The sequence below is a fragment of the Eumetopias jubatus genome, unplaced genomic scaffold, assembly GCF_037043125.1.
Source record: "Eumetopias jubatus isolate StellerSeaLion01/CBP00866 unplaced genomic scaffold, mEumJub1_p1.0 scaffold_13, whole genome shotgun sequence".
Classification (NCBI taxonomy): Eukaryota; Metazoa; Chordata; class Mammalia; order Carnivora; family Otariidae; genus Eumetopias; species Eumetopias jubatus.
In genome coordinates, this window is record NW_028274819.1 from 74,341,556 (window position 1) to 74,369,197 (window position 27,642).

Genomic DNA, 27,642 nt, shown 5'->3' on the forward strand with positions numbered 1-27,642 from the left:
AAGTAAAGCCTCACTTACATTTATTTGCATTCAGTTCCAGACAAAAAGCTTTTTAGAGATTCTGAGGGATACTTTCTATTTGAAAGGCTTGCTGAATATTCAGCTTTAATTATTTATACTTTGTCTCTGAATTGTCAATGGATGATTTAAAGGGACCCTCCCATCAACTTTACCAAAGTAATGAGAACAGAGTAGCTTAAAGCTACCATTACTATTGCAGTGCCAACCACCAACTGATTTTAATTAGATTTAACTTTTGCTCTTGATGTAACACAATTTGGCTGTGCTACCGCAGTTTAACAAAGGACCATTAATCATTTTATTTAACAAAAGATGTGGGCCTGCACTGAAAGCATTTAATAAAGAGGTTAAATTTGTGCATGCTAAAGTAATATTCAACTGAGGCATAATTGAATCCTAGCCAGTGGTGGAGGAAAGCGATATCCCAGGGAGGACCCAGAGCCTCGCCAGAGCAGGTTTCTCGACCTCCACACTATTGGCATTTGGGACTGGATGAGTCTTTGTTATAGGTGGCCATTCTGTGCATTGTAGGATGGATGACTGGCGGCATCTCTGGCCTCTACCCAAGAGACTCCAGTAGCACCACCCCCACCCCTGATGTGACATTCAAAAATATCTCCAGATGCTGACATATGTCCCGGTTGGAGGGTGGGGGGTTACACAGCCACTCCCAGCTGAGAACCACTGCCCTAGAGGAATATGCCACCCTCATCATTTCTGCACCATCTGCCCCCAGTATGGTCCATTTATCTCATGGCTGTCCCCCATGGCTGAGGCCCCTGGACTGACCCCGCCCCCACGCCTTAGAAGTGAAAGTGCAGCCTGGCCACGAAAATTCCCCTACTTCACTCTCAGTCCTTCTGGTCGGACCCGAGTCTTTGCCCTCTGCTCTTTGAGAGATTCACTGTAAGAAGCTGAGATGGCTCTACCTTTTTGGCGGAAAAGCAGTCAGGATGCAGTATGCTTTCCTGATTTATTTGTTTAAGGTTGGTCTTCCCCCACTAGAATGTGCGCTCCACCCCAGGAGTGGGGATGTGTGTCAGTTTTGCCTGCTGCTTCAGCCCTACTGCCTGGAACAGTGCCTGGCCCGGAGCAGGGGGTAGATACTTGTTGAATGCCCAATGAAACGGCAGTGATCTAACCGGATCCCGGGCTTCCTGCCAGTTGTCTTGTCCAGTCTTCCTCCATGTTGCAAGAGACACTGTTTCCCTCTTCAGGATTAGGTCAAGGCAGCTCTCTTCTCCCCTCCTCTTCTTGTCTTGTCCACGCAGCTTTTGTCTCCAGGTAATGTAATGATGTGGGGGAGTAATATTGCTGGGACCACTGTCAGTGGTTTCCTATCATGAGAAGCTTTCCTACTTCATCTCTTCTCCTTTTCTTCTTCTACCACCAGCTTCGCTCATTCCGTGACCCCTCGTTAGGGCCGTTTAATGCTGATGGGTCTTCCTTTGTCATACAAACTTTTCTCCCCCAAACCCCCGTGCTTGTAAGACACAGGCAGCTATATGAGAGAGCCTTCATTAAACGAGTCCTTAATAGAACTCACTGCCTTCCCTTGATTGCATAATCAACAGCTAATGGAATTGTCTTGGTAACAAGAGCTGTAGTGTATTACATCCTCTCTTGAGACAAAGTGGAAAGACAATTGTATCATCCCGGGAAGAGGATTCATTGTTCGCAGTTTGAATTTGATTGTCCTTCAAGGGGACTAAACAAGAGATCATCTCCAGCTTCTCTAAGTGCATTCTGTTCTCTTGGAAAGTTACTGTTTTACATTCCTCACAAGCCAAGCATATAAATATCATGCTTTGTTGCAAGAGAATCAGAAGGAAGTGACTGCCAATTTTTTTTTTTCAGTTTTGTAAATGATACAGTCGGAGGACCAGCTGGATGACCCCATACAGGCCTCTCACTGGAGGTGTAGATCAAAGCTTTTCATTGCACATCTTCAAAAACGCTTCTTTCATTACAGGAGGGAACCCCCGAGGAAGGTTTGCCCTGGGCCTGGTGCAGAGTGAATGGAAGGTCTATGTGAAGAGACCTCTAGATAGAGAAGAACAAGACATTTACTTGCTCAATATCACTGCCACCGATGGGCTTTTTGTCACACAGGCCATGGTGGAAGTGACCGTCAGTGATGTGAATGACAATAGCCCAGTGTGTGACCAGGTGAGATTTGCACATATATCTCCTATATATGGATACTTTTTACTCTACCCCTCTAAAGTTAAATCAGAACCCATTTCATTTTTCTCCTTAGGGCCAGGCTCCTTTCTGCTCTTCTCTCCTTAAATTAGTGAACTCCATTTGGATGCAAGAGGGTAGGAAAAGACATAGGTAGCAAGTTCAGGTACCTAATTTTGCCCGCCCCCCAAAAAACAAAAACAAACCATAAGTCTTAAAATTAAATAATGTTTAAGGAGTCATAAAGGACCTTAGAACTTATTCTGTCTAAATCACTGATTTCATAAAAAGAAAAATGGACCACTCAAAAGCATAAATTGTTTTTTTTTTTCATAAGTTTACACACCTGGTTAGTGGCAATGTTGGTAATGAACCCAGGTCTCCAGGCAACTCACAAAGTAGCTTGTCCATCACAATACAAAACATGACAGCCAGTGCAAGGTGCCAAGAGCAAATTTTATTTTCATCCTTAATGAAATTAAATCACTGTTAATTTACCTTTTCCTTACTATGTGGACCAAGAGACAATATCGGTATTCTGTAGCTTAGAAAAGTATTGCAAATAGATTGAATCTATCATACAAATGCCAGATGTGAGTAGGGGCTCTTTAAAGAGTGAAAGGGCCTCAAGGACTCACTGGTGCTTAACAGAACAGAAGATCACGATCAACCCATAACACATGTCATGGTTCCACAGAAGCGGGACCTTGGTCTGTTTTCTTCACGTTGTACTCCTGGCATCTAAATCATACCTAGCACATAGAGGGACTCCATCAGTATTTGTTGAATGAATGAGATTGGCCGGAGGGGAGGGGGAGCAGGGCAAGAGACATACCACATTTCATCATATATTGTAAGATGGTTCTGTGGTGAAGGGAAAAATAGCCAGAGCTAAATTACATGAATGCATTTTTAAAGAAATCATTTATAATGTGAAATATGGCAATCCCCTCACAAATACTAATGACTTCATTACCTTTCTTTACCTTTGCCAGGTTGCATATACAGCATTATTTCCCGAAGACATTCCATCAAATAAAATCATCTTGAAAGTCAGTGCCAAGGATGCTGACATTGGATCCAATGGAGATATACGATACTCACTCTACGGATCTGGAAACGATGAATTTTTTCTAGATCCAGAAAGTGGTAAGGTGAAATCTATTCTTTGGGTAAATGCCATTGTTAATCCATGAGAGAAGTTAGAGAAGAAGACCATTTCATGGTCTCATCACCTGTGGGTAGTTAGTGTACAAGATCCTCGGTATGATGCCCTGCTCTCTAGGACTCTAAGAAATACTAATCACACATGGTGTCTGAAGATGGGTGCTCTGGAGCACACAAACTGTATTTGGCCTGTAAAATTTGCCTTGACTTTACTTACACTTACTAGCATCAAGTAATCAGATGTGTCTATTTGGTTCTCCTGTTTTTCATATCTGTGATTTAAGCATCTGCTCTGTAAAGAATATAGAGTTACATCATAAATGTAAGTTTCAAACCAGACAGCAGGGCATAGGAAGGGGAGTTTTTCTCTCTCGAAATCCCTTTTGGGTCTTCCCGATGCTTATTAATACACTTGTCTGTTTTTTATTAAATTTTCCTGCCTAGTTTCCCCAAAGCTGTGAGCCCTGAGATTAGCCTTTATATTCAGGCAAAATTTATCAGGTCAAAGGCTAGGTATGCTAAAGGCAGATGCCCACGTTGAAGGCCAGAGCTAATGGAAAAGACATTTCTTATGGAGGTACATTATTTCAGTGTTGTGTACTGGATGGTTCATCTAATGGCAATTTTTAAATGAAGTGTAAAGATCGAATAATTTGCATATCTCCAATGTTGTGTTTGGTCCTAATGAATAATGACTAACTCTTGAAGTCTCCAAAGATGATGGATCCTCCCTGTCCCACTCCCATGTCAGCTGGGTCCTACTGGGAAGCACTTAGCTACACAGAAATATACTACTTGGCTACATAGACCTAGCAATTATTTATTCAATAGCTAACATTCATTGAGTAATTAGTAGACGTAAAAGCACTTTATGGGATATTTGTGGTAGTAAGATGAGTAAAACAAGCCATGCCCATGGGATATTGTAAGCCAGTGGGGAAGACAGACCAGTAAGCTAATAATAATAATGATAACAATAATAATAATAATAATAATAATAATAATAATAAAAGGCAGAATGAAATGAGTGCCCAAGAAGGATATCAGGGGAGTTATATCTGGGCACAAGGGAAAAAGGAGCTAGTATTCTGACAAAGGGGAAGAGGAAACTTTTAAAGAAGAGCTAGCATCTGAACAGAGGCAGGATTCTAGTAGCTAAAGCAGGTTCCTGCAGGCTGTGGAGGCAGCAGGAGCAGAGAGCCCAGCACAGCACAGCCGAGGAGGGCTGCATACGATATTGTCACTGGTGAGAAGAGCTGGGGAATGGCTGGTGAGAAACGTGGCGGGAGACAGGACTTCAAGCCGGTCATGGAGGGTCTCAGAGGCCCCACTGAAAAACCCCTGGAGGTTTCTGAGCAGGAGAAAGAAATAGTCCAAGCTGTGTTTGACAACTGGCAGCAGCAAGGAGGCCATAGAAGGAAATGCTTTATAAAGCATAGATGGCTTGGTCTGAAGAATGTCTACTAATTGCATTTAAGAATAATAATATTTCATGAGTCATACTTTTCACCAAATCGCGTTTATTCAGGTCTGTCACTGCTGGTTGCCATTGTCTGAAATTTAAACAACCACCGCCAATCTCCACAGGGGCTGACGCCCGGGGGTTAAAGTACAGACATGACTTACCACCTCACCTTGCTAAACTCCTGCTGATCCAAACTTCTCAAATATTTCCCTGCCAGGATCTTCCCCCAGCAACCATAGGCCCTTCCATAGCCAGGCAAGTCGATTTACCTTGGCACAACAGGATTCCTTCGAGACCTTTTTCTGCCAAAGCCCAGCCTCTGCTTTGATTGTTTTCCTCTAAATGATGGAGTAAAAAGATGTTGAGTCTCTGGAAGCAGAGAGACTGCCCCTTCTGGGTCTGTGGATCATTGGCATGACTGACCATCAGAGAACTAAAGGTACTTGTCCATTCTCCAGGCTTTTTCTGGAGATCGAGCAGAAATCCAGTAGCTGGTCTCCAGAGCAGGTATATATGTCTCTGGATTTCTGCTCGATCTCCAGAAAAAGCCTAGAGAATGGACAAGTACCCTTAGTTCTTGAGGTCTTGAAAGGTCATAAGGGTAATGGAGCCTTCCAAGGTAGCCAAAAGAAGGAAATCCTGAAAACAGAGGTTTCACAGTGGGATTAATTAATTTGAAGGCCACACAGTTGATTTGTTGTTGCATCGAGAATCCCATAAATTTTTCCCTGATGCTTGACATTGAATTTGTTCTGTTTTTTAAAGTATGAGGCACTTGAACTAAATGTCATTGGTCTTTCCTGTGTTGGGGATTCTTTATATACTTGATTCTCTGCTCTTCAAAGAAAGACAGTTTTTTGAAAATCCAGGCCATTTATTTTCACAGGTGAGTTAAAAACCTTGGCTCTTTTGGACCGGGAAAAGGTCCCTATGTACAGCCTGATTGCCAGGGCCACTGACGGAGGTGGCAGGTTCTGCCAATCCAACATCCACCTGATCCTGGAGGACGTGAACGATAACCCGCCTGTGTTTTCTTCAGACCACTACAATGCCTGTGTCTATGAGAACACAGCCACCAAGGCTCTGTTGACCAGAGTTCAAGCTGTGGATCCTGATGTTGGTAAGTCAGTTGCATTGATGGGATGCTTCCATGTTTCATGCACTTGACATATCTTCACCTTTCCTTTGGTGTCACCATCCCACCTGGGTTCCTTAGCACGAGAGCATGTGCATTCAACCAATGACCACGTGTCAACTCTTCCGCTGATACACTTCACATGCGTGAGAGAACTCTGCAAGATGTCCTCCCCCCTCTTTCTAGGGTTTAAAGAGGTGATAAGATGAATTTCCTTGCCTTTTAACAAAGAGTTTGGGGTTTGTTTGTTCCTTTTTAACCTTTAGAATAAAAATAATAGCTTTCTTACTTGCCCATTCCTCCTGAACATAGTTAAAATGCTGTGTCGTGTGACAGGGAGAATTCATTTCCATTTCTATAAAGAATTACATCACATGCTTCAGCTGAAATATGACAATCTCAATTTATGGGAGTGCCCCATAGTGCAAAGAACAATTACTAAATGGGCTGCCAGTCCAATGTCAATTTTTCTTAACTGCCATTTTCCATAGTCTTTTGGTCACATAGATCCTGATGTTACTAAGCAGAATGAGGGTGGTGGAAATAAGAAGGAATTCAAACTAAAAGTTGCTAATAAAGTTTTTGTTCAAATCCACTTTGCATAATGAGATGGTGAGTTAGAAATGACTGGAGTTAATTGTTAGGTAGTCCTTTTCAGAATGCATAAGTTATCGAGGTGACTGCATGATGGAATGTAAATACAAAAGGGCATATAGACAGCCTCTTGGTTGTGCATTTTAAGAGCTGTAAATCAGAGGACTAGAGAATGATGGGGTGTGTCTGCTATGCTAAACAGGCCTTTATATAATTCAGTGTCTTATTGCTTAATTCTGAATTGAAAGAAAAATTATTGGACTAATGTAAAAGTAAATACATGATAATTAGTTGAAAACAAACGTAGAGCCCAGGTTCTCTGCATATTTCCCTTTCAAGAAATCAGTGGCTACTTTAAATTATTGCTCTTATCTCATTAGCATAATTTTCCAGGCTGAAAACCAATGCTTTAAAAGTCTGCATATTATGTAAAGCTTCATTAAAAAAAAAAAAAAAACAGTGAGCAGGAAAAGAGTCATTTATTGATTTATAATTATGGAATACCTACAGATACTCTTTTTTTTTTCTTTGTAACTGTATTTCAAGTTCCTTCCAAAATAGGCCCCAGGATCACCCAGGTTCATGTATGTCCCTGAGCTTGGTCCACCACTGTCTTGTACAAATATTTTTTAAAGGAGCATTAGAAAACATTCTCTGGGGGTGTGTGGGTGGCTCAGTCAGTTAAACGTCTGCTTTCCGCTCAGGTCATAATCCTGGGATCCTGTGATTGAGCCCCGTGTCAGGCTCCCTGCTCAATGGGGAGCCTGCTTCTCCCTCTCCCTCTGCTGCTCCCCCTGCTTGTGCTCTCTCCCTCTCTCTCTCTCTCAAGTAAAATAAATAAAATCTTGAAAGAAAGATGGAAGGAAGGAAAACATTCTCTGGACTCTTATTAGCAGACTTTTGAGGGGGGAAAACAAATTATGCAAATAAATCTGTTAATAATTTAAATTTGAGAATGTGTAATTGAGCCACAGATGATATTTAAAGATTAATTTTTTATTTAAATTAAATTAAAATCCTAATTTTAAAAAATTGAAATTTTTCTACTCACCTCCTTCATGAAGGAGTTGGGTCTCCCAGAGATTGAAGACAGAAGGAGCCTGATTAGTGTACATGGTGTTGTGGCCAGTGGAGGAGAGGGAGATGTTACTGGCTCACAGATGTGGCTTGTGGTGAAGAACATGCAGTTAGCTCCATCATCCTTTTCAGTTCTTCTGAGTCAGCTGTCCAGGTTGGGATTTGGGGAAGAAGGGATAACTAGACTCTGGGCCTTCAGCTGGGCAGAGATGATAAAGCCTTGAAAGGACCAAAACCAAAATAATGATCTCATCAGCACCTGCCTCTGCTTATTTGCACTCATTAGCCAAAGGCTTACGTTCAGAGCTTCAAGTAGACACAGAGGTTGTGAGTGCTGCTCATATAAAGTGCATTTCCCAGGCCATTGTATCTGCCTCAGAAAATTCTAGCATAGGATATCAGATCCTGGTTCCTTTTCTCAGTTTTTATACAACTCGTTTAGCTTTAAAAAATAAAAGAACTGGGGAGCCTGGGTGGTTCAGTTGGTTGGGCAACTGCCTTCGGCTCAGGTCATGATCCTGGAGTCCGGGGTTTTGTCCCGCATCGGGCTCCCTGCTCAGCAGGGAGTCTGCTTCTCCCTCTGACCCTCACCCCCCTCATGCTCTCTTTCTGTCTCATTCTTTATCTCTCAAATAAATAAAATCTTTAAAAAAATTAAAGAACTAAGATAGCTAGGAAGAACAAATGAACCCATAAAAATGCAAACTAGACACCCCCCCTTAACGATTTCCCGGGCACCATGCTGAGGAAGTGGGTAGGCCGGTCCTGGCCAGAGCTTGCAGGGGGATTCCAATGACAGAGGCATCAGTCCCAGCTGTCATCAAACCAACATCCTCCAGAGTCCCCAGGTATCAGTGACTGGTGGCCTACACTATTTTCATTAGCAGCCCAATCAGAACACTTCCTTTCTCGGTCTTTCGTAAGGGACCACAGAGGAGCATGAGGCTGCGTACTGAGATTACCAGCTCATCAAGTGGGCAGTTCCTCTTGGGGCCAAATTGAACCTCTGGCCTGAAGCTGAGTTTGCACACGCATCATTAGACTGAATCTGGCGCTCTTGTATCTTTACTTTGGCTTACATAGTGTTCCAAAAGTTTGATTTAGTCGTCAGTAAGTGAGATTTTTATTAAAAATTTCAAATTCTGGCATTCTAAAAAACAGCAACAGCCCTCAGAAGACTCAGCAATTTCAGGTACAACAGTCCCACAGTGGCAGGAGCTGAAAGAGCGGCAGGTGCCTTTTTGATGACGACCAGTGCTCACCCACCCTATTTCCAGCCACTTCATTTATTTATGTTACTGCCTGACCCCCTGGGCCCCTTTGGGACAAGAAAATAGCTGATTTTTTAAAAACTTTTATTTTGAAATAATAATAGGTTCACAGGTAGTTGCAAAAAAAAAAAAAAAAAAAAGAATGTGCAGAAAGTCATGTACCTTTCACCCAGCACTTTCCCCCAATGAGGACATCTTGCGTAACTGTAGTACACTATCTGATTTGGTGTGTGTGTGTGTGTGTGTGTGTGTGCATTCACGTGTATGTAGTTCTATACAATTTTATCACTTGTGCGGCTTCATGTCCAGTGAGGACTTGTCCAACCTCCATCACAGAGCTCCCTCCTGCCACCCCATCATAGCCACACCAACCTCCTCCTGGCACTTCCTTCCCAATCTTTAATCCCCAGCAACCACTAATCTCCATATCTATAATTTTATTATTTCAAAAACATTATTTAAAAGGAATTATATAGTTTATCATTTTTGAGGTTGGCTTTTTTCACTGAACAAAGATCCATCCCAGTTGTCCATTCCCTTGAGATTCACCCCAATTGGTTTTTGTTCCTAGTGAAGAACATTGGCTCCATTTGTGTAAATAACAGGACTATTTGGTTCATGAAACTTCTTTTGTTAAGCATATTCCCTTACCTGAAATTATTAATTATTTCATCACCATTTAGCTACAGCATATACTAAGTCACTATAAATTACAGAGAAAAGACAAGGCTATATTCCTCTGAAATCTGATTCCATAACTTCATGAATTCAGAGCTCTTATAAGGACTTGCTAAACTTACATATCCTGATTTTCTCATTTGAAAAACTATTACTGCTTTTAGCCAAACAGCTCTTTCCTATGCTGAATTCATTATTCATAATAAAACCACACTAATGTTAGAGTAACTGCCTAAGTTAGGAACAAAATCAAAACAGAAGAGGACAAGATAAATTCAACACCCATTTTATGAGCTCTAAGAAATAGCATGGCAACTGTCTAGATTTTAGCAATTAAGTCTTAGTCTTCCTGTAAAATAGAAATATCCTCAATCCCATAAACTAATGACATGACTTTATGACCTAACATGCTTAAAAATGTAATCCTTTGAGTAAAGATTAGGGGACCTTTTGTTGTACTCCCTCATTGGGTTTAATATCTTACTATTTAGTCTACCTCTTATAGGTAGGATTTGTGTCCAGCTTCCTAATTTTGAGGGTTTTCTAAGCTAGCAAGGGAAATATGCAGTGATGAAGATCAGAGCTAAAGTCTGTGACCATTTTAGGCAAAGTTATATGAAAATAAAATGTAAACATGCTCTGCAAAATATGCTATAGCTCATGATTTATTGAGAGGACAATTTCCAGATATTTGAGATCCAAGAGGACATATTTTTCCTCTTATGGACCAGGGACATAAAGCAAGGAAATGTTCTAATAAGCAACTCACTTACTTCTTGCCTATAAAATATTTCCTGCAAGGTTTGGAACTTCTTTCAGGGGTTTCAGAAAAACTTGGGGGCTCATAACACATGTTACAATTATTTTCCACTCAATTTAACAGAAATTTAGTGAGTAGCTAGGTAGAAGACACTACAGAAGGTACTGCAAGATTCTCAAACATGAGGAATGTGCAGTGACAGACCTCAGGTCATATGCAGGAGTGAAGAACATGAAGCAGGAACACACACACCTATAAAAAAAGGCAGAGCTCCCAGAATGAATAGGATTTCAACAGGCAGAGATAAGAAAGCATTCAGGAAGACAGGAACCATGAAGATAAAGTTGTAATGCTGTAACATGTGGACCCAACTCAATAACTGGGAGAGTATCATGTCATCTGGGATGGAGAGAAGTAAATGAGATGAGAAAAGTCTTCTGGGCCTGACTGTGGTGGTTCACACAGGCCAGGGATTATGTACTTAAACCAATAAGTGGAAAAGAGCCACTGAGCACTTTTGAGAAAAGAACTCATCAATTCTGGGTTTGGGAAATGCTAATCTGATAGAAGCCTCTAAAATGAGGGTGAAGGAAGCTCCCAGGAAGGTATTGAAAAAGACCACAAGGGCCAAAATTAGAGTGGTGGCTTTGGGATTTAAAAGGAAGGAGCATGGCCATCACCCAAAGCAGCTCCCATGGGGTGGGGTGAAATGGGGAGGGGTGAAAGGAAAGCAGCCCTGCCTACCAGCACACCAGCAGAAGCCACAGCTGGACCTCTCAGCCAGCCACACCAGTGCACCCACAGCTGTCACGGCCCAGCCACACAGCCCACACAGGGGACACCCCTGGAGTGCCTGGCTCTAGGCACCAGTGGGAGACCCTCTACATAAGGCCACTCCTTCAAGACTGGGAGACACAGCTGAGCCACCTAACATAAGAACAAACACAGAGAGGGGTGCATGGGTGGCTCAGTTGGTTAAGTAGCTGCCTTTTGCTCACGTCATGATCCTGGCATCCTGGGATTGAGCTTTACATCAGGCTTCCTGCTCAGCGGGGAGTCTGCTTCTCCCTCTCTCTCTGCCCCTCCCCCCCGCTCATGCTCTTTCTCTCTCTCAAATAAATAAATAAAATCTTAAAAAAAAAAAAAGAGATCCCGACAAATGAGATGCCAGGGAATATGTTCCAAATGAAAGAATAAAACAAAACCTCAAAATTAAAAGAAGCAGAGATAAGCAATTACCTGATAAAGAGTTCAAAGTAATGGTTGAAAAAATCCTCACTGGACTGAAGAGTGGATGAACAGAGTGAGAACTTTAAGAAAGAAATATAAAATATAAAAAAGAACCAATCAGAGTTGAAGACTACAATAACTGAAATGAAAAATACTCTAGAGGGAATCAACACCAAATTAGATGATGCAGAGAAATGGATTGGTGAGCTACAAGACAGGGTAATGAAAAGCACCCAAGCTGAACAGCCAAAAAGAAAAAAGAATTTTAAAGAATGCGGGTAGTTTAAGCAACCTCTGGGACAACATCAAACATGTTGCATATAACATTTGCATTATAGGGGACTCAGAAAGAGAAGAGACAGAGAAAGGGGTAGAAAACTGATTTGAAGAAATAATAGCTAAAAACTTCTCTAACCTAGGGAAGGAAACAGACATCCAGGTCCAGGAGGCACAGAAAGCCCCCAACAAGATGAACCCAAAGAGGTCCACACCATGACACATAATAATTGAAATATGCAGAGAGTTTGCTTCAAGGGCTAGAAGAAACATGAGAGGAAGTCACCAAGAAATGAGGAGGAGAAATGCCTCATTCACTGAGGGCTCTGTAAGTAGTGCATTACATTAATGAGTGGATGCAACTGGTAGAGTGAATTGTTAGAAAATACAGAAATTCTCTCTCAGAGTCTTCTGGAATGATGCCTTTCCCTCAAAAGTGAATAGTTAGGTCCTCATATTAACAAAGAACAGGAAAGAGACAGAGAAAAGTGATCTTGTGGCAGAACTTTCCCATTTTTACCCAAATGTTTGTATTGCCACAGCCCTCAGAATTCTTAATTTTGCACTGTCATTCACTGTAATAATGTAAACTTGCTGTCTGTGTGGGAGGTTCATTTTCTGAGTATTTAATGAGGGAGTTGGTATCATGACTCCTGTGCTGTGCTCTCATGGACCAGTTGCTGGAATGAACTTGATTTTCCAAAGCACCAGCCTTGTCAGAGGAAATGAATGGCTGGCCCAGTATCTTGGAGCATTATTTGCTCTGAGAGGGTAGCTCCTTATGAATGAGCAAGAGATTATTTATCTGAGAGTAATGTTCATAAAAATAACCCGTGAGGGTTGTTAAACAGAGATCTTTCTGACCAAACCACATTAAATGAATCTCTCCAGTTGTTTTTTTTATCTCTTCTGACTCATCCTAGCCTTGTGTATGTGCCACTTACTGAGAGCCATGAAAAGGGACTTGGGAAGAAAAGCAAAGAGAGGAGATAAGTTCTCAGCGAAGTGTTGTGGATTAGGTGCTGGAACTATGACAGAAGAGCACGCCGAGAGCTCCAGGCTAGTGGGTTCCTGCATCTTCATGGGACAAACTCTGAGGGAGTGTCATTCACACCAATCTATAAGGACCTCACTGAGTGCTCACATGGCCTTTCCTTGGTGTGTGCAGTAGAGAGAAAGAGTCCTCTCTGTCTTCCTCTTCTTATAGACCATGAATCTTATTAGATTAGGACCCCATCCTTATGACCTCTTAACTTAATATCTCCTAAAAGCCCCATCTCCAGATACAGTCACCTCAGGTTTAGGGCATCAACATATGAATGGGGCGGGGACACAATTCAGTGCATAGCACTCTGTCACTCTCCTTTGGGTCACTCACCATGGGGAAGAGAGCTATGATATTGTGAGGCAGGCTTGTTAGAGGCCCACATGATGAGGGACTGAGTCTCTATTAGCAACTAGATGAGGGAGCTTGAAAGTGGATACCCACGTCCGTTTGAGCCTTCAGATGAAGCTGCAGCCCCGCTCAACAGGGAAATGAGAAACCTTGGGCCAGAGCCAGACAGCTAAGCCATGCCTGGATTCCTGCCCCCACAGAACCCATGAGATACTAAATATTTGTTTTTTCATGCTAAGTTATCAAGTAATTTGGCATGGAGCAATAGAGAACTAGCACAATAACTCAAGTGTATGGGCCTTCTAAATTCTGTCCACATATCCTTAAGAATTCCCTGCCATAGCCATTACCCTCCCACAGGCTCTACTCTCTGAGGAAGAAGGGCTCTCATGCAGAGCGGTGACAATTAAAACAGGGCCCTCCCTCAAGGAAAAGTGGTTCAGCCAAGCTGGGAACATGCTGCTTTGATGTGGCGGGGTGAGTGGTAATGCCAGAGCATTGGCTGCTTATTGTTGCTGTTCTCGTGGCTTCCTGGATTCCTCCTGGGGCAGTAGGCCCACTGCTGTGCATCGTACCCTAGCAAATCTTGGGATATTGCACTGGAAAGGCCCTGAAACAAAATCCAGTCAAAACCTTTCTTTTCCCGAGGAAGAAACTGAGGCCCTTAGTTAAAGAGACTTCTCCAAGATGACTTTCTTAGAGGCAGAGTGAGATCTAAAAAGAGGATATCCTGACATCTCAGTCCAAGGCTCTTTTCTGTATTCTAGTAATTTCTACCAGAAGATGATTCAAGAGGAATTCAATTCCGACTCAGCCTGTCTGCTCTTAAGTACCATTTTTCTATGTCTTTCCTAATGCTTTAGAACTTGTCACCTCTAAGCTGTTTAGGTCAGTGATTTAATGTTTTTTTTTTCTTCCCCAAAGCTCTGTTATTCTCTAAAGTATTGAATCATTGAAGGTGGCTGAGGGACTATTAAAATTTTTGTAAAAATTAAATAATCCCCCTAAAGACTTCAAGACATAAGCCGTTTCTGGAGCATGTTGTGGCTGAAACCCTTTGTGTTATCTCTTGAGGATATCAAAAAATATAATGTTATGTTTGAAGCCTCTCTCCAGAGATCCTCAAACACCAACACATGTGATTTTATTATGGCAGAAGAGCTATTGATAGTCTCACCTCAGACAAAGAAACGGGGTTCAAAAAGGTTAGGTGGCTCTCTCAAGCCATTTGGTACATGGAGGGTGGTCCTGAGCAAAGGTTTCATGGCCCCATAAACCCCTGAATTCTTGCCCTCCCACCAGCATCAGGACACCTTCTGCAGTACCAGTGGCTCAATGGTGGACTGTGCCACCCCATGCCCTCCTTGTCACATTTGCCTGTCACTTTGGGAAGCAACACCCTACACTGGTTTTGGGAGGAGACCAGATTAAATATTCCAGTTCCGGCCTCTACTAACTGTCTCACCTTAAATAAGTTTCCCGGCCCTTTTGAACTCCACTTCCTCCCTGGAAAAATGGAGATACAAATTCCTTGTTTTCCCACCAGACCATGAGTTCTTGGAGGGCTGGGTCACCAGCCTTCTGTGTCGCCAGCACTGGCATGGACCACCCACCCGATACATGTGCCATACCTGTCTGCTGAACTGTTAAGTTGTTGGGAGAACAACATGAGACATTCCACGTTAACTCCTAACGTCATGTCTAGTGCGTATGTGGGCTTTCACTCACAGATCCTGGACTCCCCCATGGAGGAAGCTTCAGATGCTGGAGATTACTCTCTCCGTGTCCACTGGGGAGAATGTGAGTGCTTTCTGTCACACAGGGCTTATTCTGGGAACATGAAATGACCCTCTATGCCTAAGAAATTAAGATCCCTTCAGTTGATTAGAGCCCTACGAACTACCCCCTCCCAAATTCCAGGACCCAACACCAGAGGAAAAATAATGCACAAGAATCAGACAAACTGGTTATCAGTCCTGGCTGTGCATTAGAATCCCTTTGGGAGTTTTTAAAAATAAACAGACAAAAATAGATAAGACAGGCGAGTGCTCCATCCCCAAAATCTGATTCAGAAAGACTGGGGTAGGGCTCGATAAACATTTTTTTCCCCTCATTTTGAATGTGATGCCTTGCCTGGTTTAGAAGCCTTTGCACTTGCCACGTATAAGTTGTTATCATTATTATGCTTTTTAAAAATCCAGTTTCTTCCAGGGGCGCCTGGGTGGTTCAGTCAGTTAAGCATCCAACTCTTGATTTCAGCTCAGTATCATGGGAGCATGAGAATCAATCGAGCCCTGTGTCAGGAACCTGTGCAGGGAGCCTGCTTAAGATTCTCTCTCTCTCCTTCTCTCTCTGCCCCTCCACCCACCCCCGCTCACAGATGCTCTCTTTTTAAAAAAATAAATGAATAAATAATAAAATAAAATCAATTTCTTCCAAGTAGGGGATCAAAACAAACAAAACAGCTAATTCCTTCCAGAAAAGAATATCTTAGTGAAGGGTTTTAGCACCGCCCCCTACATGCAGGGAATTCTGATTTCTAACAGTTGATAGTAGTGATTCATTCCCACTCACTCACCCATTCACACACTGCTTCGCTCCTGGGTGCCACGAGGTTGGTTAACAGCTTCTGAGCTCCTCCGTGGGTCAGTCCTGATCCAACATGCAGCAACTCGGAGGATGGGTTTACGGGAGTGCTGGTGTCCTGGGGAATTTCCACCTATGGCTGGGCATTTTGTGCAGACACCATGGACCCCCTGCTTTGGCTTCTTGCCTCTGCAGGGTATGTTGAGCCTCAGTGGAGTGTGTTCATCAGCTTTGCCACAGGATACTCACTATCATTTCACCCTGTGAAGCCTCCTCGACAGGTGCAATTATGTTATCCATCATCTGTGGGGAGCTCTTTAAATAACTTCTCACATATTACAAAATGCTTCCCACTTGGACAGCCTCTTCATCCTACTCCTCCAGTCTTCCTTCTTCTCTCTCTGCTAATTCGTCCATTCACTTACGCCCAACTTTTCACTTACACCCAATTTTTCACTTACACCCAACTTTTCACTTACTCTAGCACTAACTGTTTATAACAGCTTTGGTAATTTGCTAGTGGTCCTGAAAATAGACAGCTTTAGCTCCTGCCCTTCTAAATTTATTTAGCAATACTGAACACTTTGCCCTTCTCCGAGCACCCAATATCATCATTCTTTACTTCATTTGTGTTAGCATCACAGAAATGCCCCTTCTTCTCATCACTTTTCCACCTTGGTACCCCTGACAACTCCCACCTTTCCTTCTAGACTCAACTGAGTTGTTTCCTTCCCTGGGAAATGTCCTTTGGCTGTCCCTCTCCAATAATCAACTAGATCCATGTTTGTCTCCTGAGGGATGGGGGACATTGAAGGGCTGTGATTCTTCTGTGCATCCCCAGTGTCTGCGATGTGGTGGGGGTCCTGTGAGGATTTATTGGATGGAAGTGAATTATTGGATAGATGAATGATTGATCCAGTGGTCATACATAACGACCCACTTAGGAAATGTTTTTAGTATTATTGCTGCGTAGTCCAGCACAAAAGTTCTATGCACCAAAAAGGTGGAGTTTTGAGTACTTTGATGAATTCTACCTACACTTGACTCTCCCGGGCTTAGCAAACTGCCAAGCCATAAATGGTTGAGAGGGTTTATGTCCAGATGAGTTGCAGTCTTTGAGGTATCATGGAAGGTGGTGTCACACACCAGCAGGGCTTGCTATAGGGGAGTGCAGCCTTTGCAGGTGTATAGGCCCCTTGCTTAGAAGGGCACCATGTTGGTTTAACTCTCTGCTGGGATTATGCTGAACTTCACAACTTTTTTTAAAACAATGGGCCCTGCATTTTTATCTGTCATAGAACCTCATAATCATATTGCCAGTGCTGCCCAGCGGAGCATCTCCCCAACTCTGTGACCGGGGCTGCCTTCTGTCCTTTTTGAGGAATCAAAAAGCTCCAGGATTCCTGACCCCACAGTTGGTATTTTGCCTGGGGAGATGCTCCAGGGTTAGTCATCACCCAGTGAAAAACTTGTAAAAGGCACTTGAAACGGAAATAATCAGAGTCTAAAGTCCAACTTGAAAAGTAATTGCAATTCTATGGACCTCCTAAAGGCAACTTTCTTTTATTTTCTATTATCTGAAGGCCTTAATTTTAAAGATAGAAAAAAGCGGTCAGTTTGAGGTCTTTCGCTGTAATGGGATTTTACTTGCCTCCAGCAGATAATGAAAGGAGATTTGAGGCTAACCATTTTCTTCCACAGCTTAATTTAAGGATACAAAATAGTTCAAAACAATGTATCACTTGAAATAATGTTATATGAAACCTTGACAAAAAAAATATTTTCTAAATAAAGTCAGAGTCTTTAGGAGCACAAGAAAAAAATGAGAAATGGAAATATCCAGAAAAAGAATGCTCATACAATATATAAATATTCTTTTCTACAGTTACTTCAAATGGCATGTATGTTGAGAATTAAACTGGCCTGGAAAATAACTCGGAAATTTGACTGCTCCCCAAATTGGCAATAAATTTTCCATTACGCGATTTTTATAATAGTCCTTTCACTTGCTAGAAACGTGATCTATGTCCACTATATAAAACCTAGAAAGATAGGCAAAAGGAAAAACAAGTCAATTCTAACCACTGTTGCCATTTGGATGAAGTCCCTTCCACATTTTTTCTTTACAAAAATGGACTCAAAAACCAGATATTGTTTTGTAACCTCTTTTTTTCACTGGCTCACAAACATATTTCTGTGTCACTATATATTCTTTTACACTTTTACATGGTGACATATATAGTATTCTGTGATATGAATGTACTATAACTTATTCAACCAGTCCTCATTCTTGGAAAATTGGGCAGTTACCAATTTTATTCATAAATACAAATATCCATTTAGCAACAGTTTTTTTTAAGATTTTATTTATTTTTGACAGAGAGAGAGAGTGTGTGTACAAGCAGGGGAAGCAGCAAGCAGAAGGAGAGGAAGAAGCAGGCTTCCCATGGAGCAGGGATGACCTGAGCCAAAGGCAGACGCTTAACTGTCTGAGCCACTCAGGCGCCCCACAGTTTTTTATATATCTGTGAATGTTTCCTGTACATTTTTAAAGATTTTATTTATTTATTTATTTTAGAGAGAGAAAGGGTGTGTGTGTGCACACACGCATGAGAGCAAGCACAGGGGAGGGGCAGAGGGAGAGAGAGAATCTCAAGCAGACTCAACCCCCCACTGAGTGTGGAGCCCAACACAGGGCTCGATCTCACAACCCTGAGATCATAACTTGAGCTGAAATCAAGAGTTGGATGCTTAACTGACTGAGCCACCCAGTACATTTTTAATATTAAATCTTCCCGACTTCTCCATGTTGTGCCCTTTTGGGGTTCTTCAGTTCTTTAACACATGTATTTGCAGTGGGCATTATGTGCAGTGTGCATATCACCTACATGTGTTGTGTTAGCTCATACTCTTCCTTTGGTCCCCTGGTTGCTCCTTCTGCAGTTCAGTGTTCATTGCTTTCTAACTGTGTGCGGGGCCCTGGACTCAGCACTGAGCTACAGAAATCAGAAGACACAATCCCTCTGCCTAAAAGCTACATTAATCAAGTGGAACAGAGGACGTAACTAATGATACTATAAAAATCCTGTTAAGGGAGCACAGAGAAAGGAGTAACTGGGGAAATGAAGGAAGCTGTCCAGAGGAGACCCTACAAAGACTTTGTAGGATTTTGACAAGGGAAGGAGGGGAAGAGAACATTCTGAGTACAAGAACAGGCATGAGCAGAGGCCTGGAGAGGTAAGTGTGTGTGGAGTCTTCAGGGGTAGCCAGGGTAGACAGCACACAATGGAAGGAGCAGGAGATGACGCTCAAAGGGTGGCTGAGACTAAAGGGCAAAGGATTGGAAAGCCATCCTCAAACATCTCTACCTCTGACTATAAGACCTGAGCAGTCAAGGCGCCTGGGTGCCTCAGTCGGTTGAGCATCAGCCTTCAGCTCAGGTCATGATCCCAGGGTCCTGCGATCGAGTCCCACATTGGGCTCCCTGTCAGCGGGGAGCCTGCTTCTCCCTCTCCTCCCTGCTCGTGCTCTCTCTCGTTATTTCTTGTTATTTCTCTCTCTCTCTCTCAAATAAATAAAATCTTTAAATAAAAAAACATTCTCCTAAAAAGAAGTCAGTGACTATTTTGAGCAGCTGAGGCAAAACTGGATCAAGAGTTTTAGGAGCTAACCTCTGGTTGGGTTTGGCCAGGATGGGAAAGTGAGGCAGTTTGCCATCAGGAGTCTCTTGCAACAGTCTAGGTGAGAGTGAGGGGAGCCTCACCTGGCGGTGAGACCTGGCCACAAGACATCAAGAGATGTCTCCAAGGCAGAATCAAAAGAACCCACCATTCTGATTCAGATGGGAGACAGAAACTGAGGGCAGACATGCAGGAAACTCTAAATGGTCTAGTTTAAATAATTCCTCATCAAGTTGTTAACACTCCTAGGTTTAGAGATGGTGTCTTTTGTGTCCCCTTCCCCTCAGAGCAGTGCCCAGAGTAGTCAAACAGGTGGCACTTGGCAAAACCTTATAAAATGGAAGGGTCATGTCCAGTGTCTCCTGTGAGAAACTTCTCAGAAGTCACTACTGTCTTTTAAGGATAAGGCCGTCACAAAAGAATGCAATGACGTACTCAAGAAACAAAACTTTGTTTATCATTTTTCTTCAAAGGATAATCCTTCTAGCTTAAATAAGAGCGTGCCTTAGTCACCAAGTCTGGGCCATAAAGACTGTGAAAATTAAATATACTTGTGGGATTTCTGGCACTGATGAATAGGCATTAACAAAAGCAGGAAAAGTGTTGGTTCAAAACCAAGTTACTAGATTGCCTGGGGTGTGGGATTTGGGGACTGACCGAAATGGGACATGAAGGAACTTTCAGGGGTGATAGAACTGTTCTAGATGCCAATGAGGGCCATGGTTCCATGGGGGTATACATGTGTCAGAATTTATGAGCTGGACACTTAAAAATGTCTTCCTGTGATGATACATAAATTATGACACCTCAGGGTAGCAGTAAAGTTGATAAAAAAAAAAAATAAGTGATGAGAACCAAAATTAAGAGGGTTACTAGAGTCTGATTGTTGAGACTGTTTCAGATCATTTCTTCCCCAGATATCTATTCCATAGGAATTCAAATCCCTTTATAAAAGCCAGTTTATAGGAATTGAGCAGAGCCCCCATTTTTACTGGGCCACCTAGAGGCCAGATGCTGTGCATTTGCTGGGGGTGGTATGAGCGTGAATGTCACCAACAAGGCCCTGACAGAGTCATAGCAGCCGCCAACCTAAAACCCCAAAGCAGACATAACAGAGCTCTTGCAGTTTCCTTAAGCTTAGAGAGCTTGGTGTTAGGAGGAGAGCAGAAAACATTTTTTCCAGGTTACAAAAATCTGTGTACTTGCTGCGTTTGACTGTTCTTGCCATTCAGTTTTGGTGCTGATTCTAACACCTTTAACAATCTCAAACATAAAGCTGAGTTCTTCTGACACTGGGTTAGATCCCTGGGAATGATCCAACAGTGAGTTATTTCTCACTGAGGTAATAAAGCCTTGCTCTAAGCCGTATATGTGAACTCTGAACACTTAACTGAATGGTATGAATGGCTGTGCTAAGTTTTCCTCCCATCCAGAAGATTCCAGTAGCTCATCATGATGAGGCTTACTTTGGACTTTGGTGATGAAGCCCACATATGCCCAAGCCTGGCAACTTAATGAGCATTTTGAGGGTGGGGGATGATCTTTTGGAAATATAAATGAAACTAGCTCTCTTGGTTTAATTTGGACATGAAGCACAATCTGGAAGATCGTCTTGGGCCTCAGCTGACCCGGGTTCTGTCATTTTTAAAATGAAGAGACCTGAGACCCAGGGAAGAAGTTAAGTGACCTGCCCAAGTACACTTGTATAGTTTGGGCAAACCGTGGGCCAGAGGCAAGATCTCCTTCCAGAACCGGACCCCACTGCCTTTATTTGAAAGCTTTCACAACTTTGACTTTTATGTGCTGTCCCATGCCCAAAAGGTCTGTCTTTCCATTTGGCTGAATTTGGAGGAAACTAACCTCCATTTAGAAACCTTCCAAGGAAGGGAACATAGATACCTTTGGCCACCCCCGCCCACAGTTTCATAGCATTCCCAGACTGGGAATTTTTATGTGCTATTTTTTCCCTCCAACCCACCCCACAAAATGCCACTACCTCTTACTTCCTTTGAGCAAATCAGGATTTTAATCATTCCTTTTCCTTGATTTTTATCCTCTGAAGACCTGCCTGCTGCATTTGCCACAGTTAACATGCAGAAACTTCACTTGCAATGAAAGTCATACTTCTCTTGGTAACCTGTCATTTCAGCATTTTGAGAAGCTAAGTAGCTCTGTCCTCATTAAATTAGGCTCAAATTGGAGAAGAGAATTACATACTTAAAAACACAGACACAAAATGATAGATTAATGTTATACCTTAATATAACACATGGTGACATGCAGTAAGAGCATTAGACCAATTAGCAAGCAAGTTTTCTACTCGGGTTCATCTTTTCTGCTGGGGAATATAGCAAAGGGATGGTGATTTGAAGCATGGCATTTATCATACGCCCTTGGGTAGAAAGTTACCTCTTTAGTGACATGACCTGCATTCATTTAACAAAGATAGCACCCATCACCTGGTAACACAGCAAAGATCCAAGTGCTACGCCAAAAGTTCTGCCTCCAAATTGGCATTTACCCATCGGACTTTATTTCTAGAAATCATTGAAATCCATTGCAACTGGGTCTAAATGGGAATTATAATATATTCCAAAAATATATTCTGCTCTTTTCTTGAGAGCTGCCAAATCATAAGTGATGCCATTTAGCAGGTTTGTAGGTTTGAGGGTTTTTTTTTCCCCCCTCCCCCTTTTCTGGTCTCGCTTCCATATCAGCCTGATTGGTAACAGAAAGGAGAAGGAAACAATAAATCTCCCAGTTCCTCCTGGTGTGAATGCCCAATATACTGTCAGAAGCAAAATGTATGGGAAGTGGGGTGGGGGGAGTTTGGGTCAGCAACTTGGTGGCGGTGGGGGGCAGGGGAGGGGATAGTTTTCTGCTGTGGTAAAACAGAAAAACTCTGTCACCGAATTTAAATTAACAGACTCTGCCCAGAGGGGAGCTGTGGTCTTTGTGTGGCTGATTAATGTCAGCCTTGTAAACGCAGTGCTCCAACCACAAGGCTAGCCTGCTGAGCAGGAAGCTGGGAGAACACAGCATCTTCTGCTTGGGGATGGGAGCAAAGCCCGGTGCCTCTGAATAGGGCTGGAAGAGAAAGTGGCAGACCGGGAACATAGGTGATAGTTTTAATTAGATTCCAGCTGTCTGTCCCAGTGAAGGAGACACAAGGCAGCCATGAGAGGCACCTTCCCTTCAGGCCTTGCTGCCACAGACAGCAACAGTGTGCAGCTCCAACCCCTTCCTCCCCTCACTCGGCTTGTCCCGAGCGCCACTGCCGTCTGGACAGTGAGTCACAAATCCCCGGCTTCCTAAATGATCTCTGGGTCTGAAGAAACAGCATGTCCGGGAGCACATCTCTGGAAATCCTGAAGGGGCTTTGCCTGGGGAGCCCAGGACTTTGTCCCTCATGCTTGCCTGAAGATGCTAGTAGTGGCAGCAGGCAAATCCGTCCGTCCTGGGTTTCCGCCTCAGCGAAGTGGGTCTTGTAGTTGTCAGCAGAGGCTCAGATGAGAGACCCTGCAGGAATTTCCTGCCCCGTCTTATCAGTGGTGAGAGTGGTTGGTGTTCCAGATGCCGGGCATGGAGGTCAAATCCGCAGGCAATGTGTGGGATTTGAAAACCTGTGTGGTGCATTAATGTCAGTCGCGGATGTGTTTCCATAAACCTGTGTTTGTGACTTTGAGAGGTGTCCTGAGAGCAGCTAAGCAGGCAAGGCAGCTTCTGAGGCAACACAGCCAGCTCTGACACCCAGCCAGGGCTCATGCAACCCTATGTCTATTCACCCCTGGAATTGTTGAAGAATTTAATCTTGGAGCCACCCCGCAAAGAGCCAGAAAGCATCCCTGAAACCTCTCCTCTGGGGCCTTATGTCAAGGGGCAGCAAGGGAAGAGGAAAGCCTTCTTGTTTTTAATCCCCACACCAATAAAATCAGAAGTTGATGTTTATATATCACAGGGTAGTTGTTTTGAAAGAGAAATAAAAGTAAATGATGAAACTTTGGAAAAATGGACTCTCTGGAATGGAACCAAGAACAAGCTCTCAGTGTTGACCTTTTGGTTAAAGCCACATAATACAATTTATGTCATTCCCTCCAGATATATGATTTTATTGGTTTGCGGGAATTTTGGCTTAAGGGAAATTACACATTGGGAGAATAAAGTGCTTAACTCTTATTACTGCAAATGCCTGACCCCATGGTGAGGTGTTATAGTGGAAAACAACGCAGACTGAGGCTCTCCCCTCTAAGAGTTTACATTCTAGGAGTCCATGATTCCCAAGAGGCATTTTCACATGGTGGTCCCAGCTAAAGACCCTTGATTCATGGCTGTCTTCATTAAGAGCATTTAGGATCAAAATAATGCTTTTTCAGCCTACAAAGTTGTTACCTTTTGCCTCTTATAAATATTAATACCTGCTGAATTTGGGGTGCATAAACCATTTTGAAGTGCTAAGATACTCTGATGAAAAGAGTATCGATCTCCAGAACCAGAAGTCAATCTGATCATCATTCACTAATTTGTTGGTTGTTGGTAGACATTTCCTGGATGATATGTTTTAGCTTTTGTGTATATCAAGGTAAAATGGTCTTTTGGTAAGTAAGTGCATTTTTTTAAATCACAGAGCTAGAGGTCACCCTCTGAGCAGATCTTCTCCCTTCTTTTTGATGGAGTGCTCCAGGCTCACTGGCCACTGGATTTCCTTTTTCTCTGTACATTCCCTTACGGCCTCACCCATTCTCTTGGCGCTGCGAGGCACCTGAGCACCAGCAGCCCTCACATTCATAGCTCAGTGTGGACCTCTCCTTTGATCTCCAGCCTCCTGTGCTAGCTCCCTCTGTGAATCTCCACTCACGTGTCAAAATGCCCATCTGGAATTTAATCTGTCCAAAATGGGGCTCCTGGCCTGTCATCTCCGTCCTCCTGTATCCCACCTGATCGCAGCTCCCTCTTTTCAGCCGCTCAGTTATCCCGGATCCTCTCTCTCACACCCGGTATCCTGCCAGCCCCACCATCAGCAAACAGTCTTTTCTCACCACGTCCGTGTTCAGAACAGGCCGGCACCGACCACGTCTCACGGCTTCGGAGGCCAGCGCCTGAGCAAGCCGCGGCTTCCCCACGCCTGCCCTCCCGCGGGAGTCCACCAGCGGTCTCGGCTTCCGCACTCGCGGCTCCTCCGGCTCTTCGCAACCAGCAGCCCGAGTGATCCTGCTCAAATCCGACTCCCGTGTCCTGACTGCCCGCCCCAGAGCCCTCGGCTGCCTTCCCACCTCAGCACCACAACCCCACACGGTCTGCTCCCCAGCCTGCTGTCATCCGGAAACCATCTTTCACTTCTTTCTTCCTGACTGTGGTCACGTGGGCCCTCTCGACGGTGCCCTCCAACACACCAGAGGGACTTCCACCTCTGCCCTTGTGGGTCCCTCTGCTGGCCCTGTTCTCCTCCCAGATATCTGCGCTGTTCACTCCCTCCCCTCCTTTGGGTTTTTATGCAAATGTCAAGGCCTTCCCTGATCACTTTATTTAAAGTTACCACCCTTCCCTCCACCTCCCATGCTCTCTCTCCCCACCACCCCAATACTCCCATCCACCCCCCTTAACAGCTTTATTTTTCTTCCTTTTTACCCCGTAACATGCCATTTATTTTACTGACTCTTTATTGTTTGTTAATTTCTTGCTTACTCCCACTAAGTGTAATAATTTCCTCAAAAAATGTTTGACTCTTGTCCATTGCTAAAATCTCTAGCACCTAGAATACTGCCTCATCAATTCCAGATACACATTTGTTGAAGGAATGGATTAATTTGTATTACTCTTTCTGTGGCACATCTTTACCCACATATCTATCAGCATCTTAGAGTTTTTCTTAAAAGATGTGTGTTCTTTAATATGTGAAGAATACCCAACTGTTTATGATATTTCTTGCCAATATTTCCTTCCCATTTAATTTAGTTATACATTTTTTAAACTTTTGTAAGGCCAAAGCTGTTGGTTTCTGTCACCACTGCTCTTCTGTGTGTGGCCCCCTAATTCAGCAGAGCCGTACTATTCTAGTGCAGAGCGTCCAGCCACGCTCTCGTCACTCACCTTCTCGAATCTCCCACAGGCATCAACAGGAAGGTGGTGTACTCCCTGGCTGACTCTGCCGACGGTTTCTTCTCCATCGACAGCTCATCGGGCATCATCATCCTGGAGCAGCCGCTGGACCGAGAACAGCGGCCCTCCTACAACATCAGCGTCCAGGCCACCGACCAGAGCCCCGGCCAGGCTCTGTCCTCTCTTGCCACGGTCACCATCACCGTCCTGGACATTAACGACAACCCCCCTGTGTTCGAGAGGAGGGACTACCTGGTGACCGTGCCTGAGGACACCTCCCCAGGCACCCAAGTGCTCGCTGTTTTTGCCACCAGCAAAGATATCGGCACCAACGCTGAGATTACATATCTCATCCGGTCTGGGAATGAACAAGGGCAATTTAGAATCAACCCAAGGACAGGTGCGTACACGGCAACCCACTTAGAACTCATGGCTTCAGTATATCCTGCTTCTCTTCCATCTAACTGCCCTCTGGGTGGGCTCTTTTTCCTCCTCCCTCCCTCCCACCGGAAGCACATCTTCTCACGGCTGGGCCTTTCTGGCACCTGCTTCTGCAGATGCCCCCCTGCCAAGTATTAAAGCCCCTAGCTGTGGGCTCACTCGGCAAACACTTGACCTCCAGGTGGGCTCCAGGATGTCTTGGAGGAAGACTCAGGAGCAGCAAGGTGGCTTATAGATGGGGACAGGAAGGAGTATTTGCATACTGAGCATAAGGGTCTCTTTCTTTCCCTGTCTTTTCCATTTTGGCTTTGTTTCATCTTGTGTTGTTTTATCTGGATCATGTGTTTATGTATGTGGAAGTGCCCCTAGACATTAGCATGCACCTGTGCCTGTCCACGCTCAGGCTGCCACTCTCTGGTCACCTACCAAAGTAGACACTGAGAAGTGGTGTGCATGGTGGCACGTAGGTCTCATCAACTCAGCACCACGGTCGGCTGGAACTGGCACCGTGTTTGGGTCCTGTCCGCTACTCTCCATCAGAACACTGCCGTGTCTCACCACGCCCTTTGCAAAACTCAGGGACAGTGTGGCGTCACCCAGGGAAAACACGTCTAGAAAGAAATCAAGAGAACAGAAAGAGAACCCTAGGGCTTTCTTTTCACTAGGGAGTTGACTATCGGGGGCACTTTGGGTCATAAAGATGGTGATAAAAAAAAGATAGTAATTCAAGAAACAAATTTGGATATTCTTTGAAGAGTAAATATACCTTTCCACTATGTATTTATAGTGTTTGTATTAATGTGTTCAAAGCACTTTCATGGATATTCTCCTTCGTTTACCTATTCCCCTATAAATAGTCATAGTCAAAGGCAGGCCCATTTTTCAGATAAGAAAGGTAAGTCTCTCCCATTTCCTGTCCGTTGGACATAGTTCCCTCATCACACAAGGAAAATGCACTTGCTGAGCAAGGTGGCAAAAGGAGGTGCATTCTCCTTTGGACAGTTCAGTTAACATGAACAGGAAACTATCATAATTAGCAACATTTACTTGACATGGTGAATACGCCAGATTCTTATTAAATTGTTAGTTATTTCTCTCCTTTTCCATATGAGAAAAACAGAGCTTCGTTAAGTAAGTTCTCCAGTGCCCACTGAGAGTCAGTGGGGGATCCAGGATTTGAGCCCAGATCTTCCTGATTCTGGAATACCCGCTCTCACTTCATAGAGCACTGCTCTGCTGGGTGCGGGGATGTGCAAAAAAGGGAAGGAGATACGGTCCCCGCCCTTAGGTTTAGGAAGGTGGAAATATTGATGGAAGAATTGCATTAGCATCTTCTCCTAGCAGTAACTCCATTTATTAAGGTCGTTACTTCAAATTAAAATGTATGGGGCTTCCCTCATTTAAATACATGTTAGACTTGGTCTGTCTAGTTACGGCCATTGTATATGAACACCATGGGGAAATGGTTAAGTGCTGTTTAAATTTGGCACTGGATAACGAGACTGGGATACAAAACAAAGCACTAAGGGTGGTAATTGCTAAGAAAACTTAATTATGGGGAGAAAGAGGCTCTGGTCATAGGCAT

The 27,642-nt window shown here is 43.6% G+C and overlaps 1 protein-coding gene across 3 annotated transcripts in view; it reads left to right on the forward strand.

The window, feature by feature from the left end:
• The window catches only part of FAT3 (FAT atypical cadherin 3), a 499,470-nt gene that overhangs the window by 416,612 nt on the left and 55,216 nt on the right, over positions 1-27,642 (forward strand). For all 3 annotated transcript variants that reach the window (XM_088017597.1, XM_028119619.2, XM_028119620.2), the window contains 4 exons: positions 1,994-2,190; positions 3,201-3,354; positions 5,724-5,957; positions 25,627-26,016. In XM_088017597.1, coding sequence (XP_087873723.1) covers positions 1,994-2,190; positions 3,201-3,354; positions 5,724-5,957; positions 25,627-26,016 — 975 coding nt within the window. The remainder of the gene's footprint in view (positions 1-1,993; positions 2,191-3,200; positions 3,355-5,723; positions 5,958-25,626; positions 26,017-27,642) is intronic.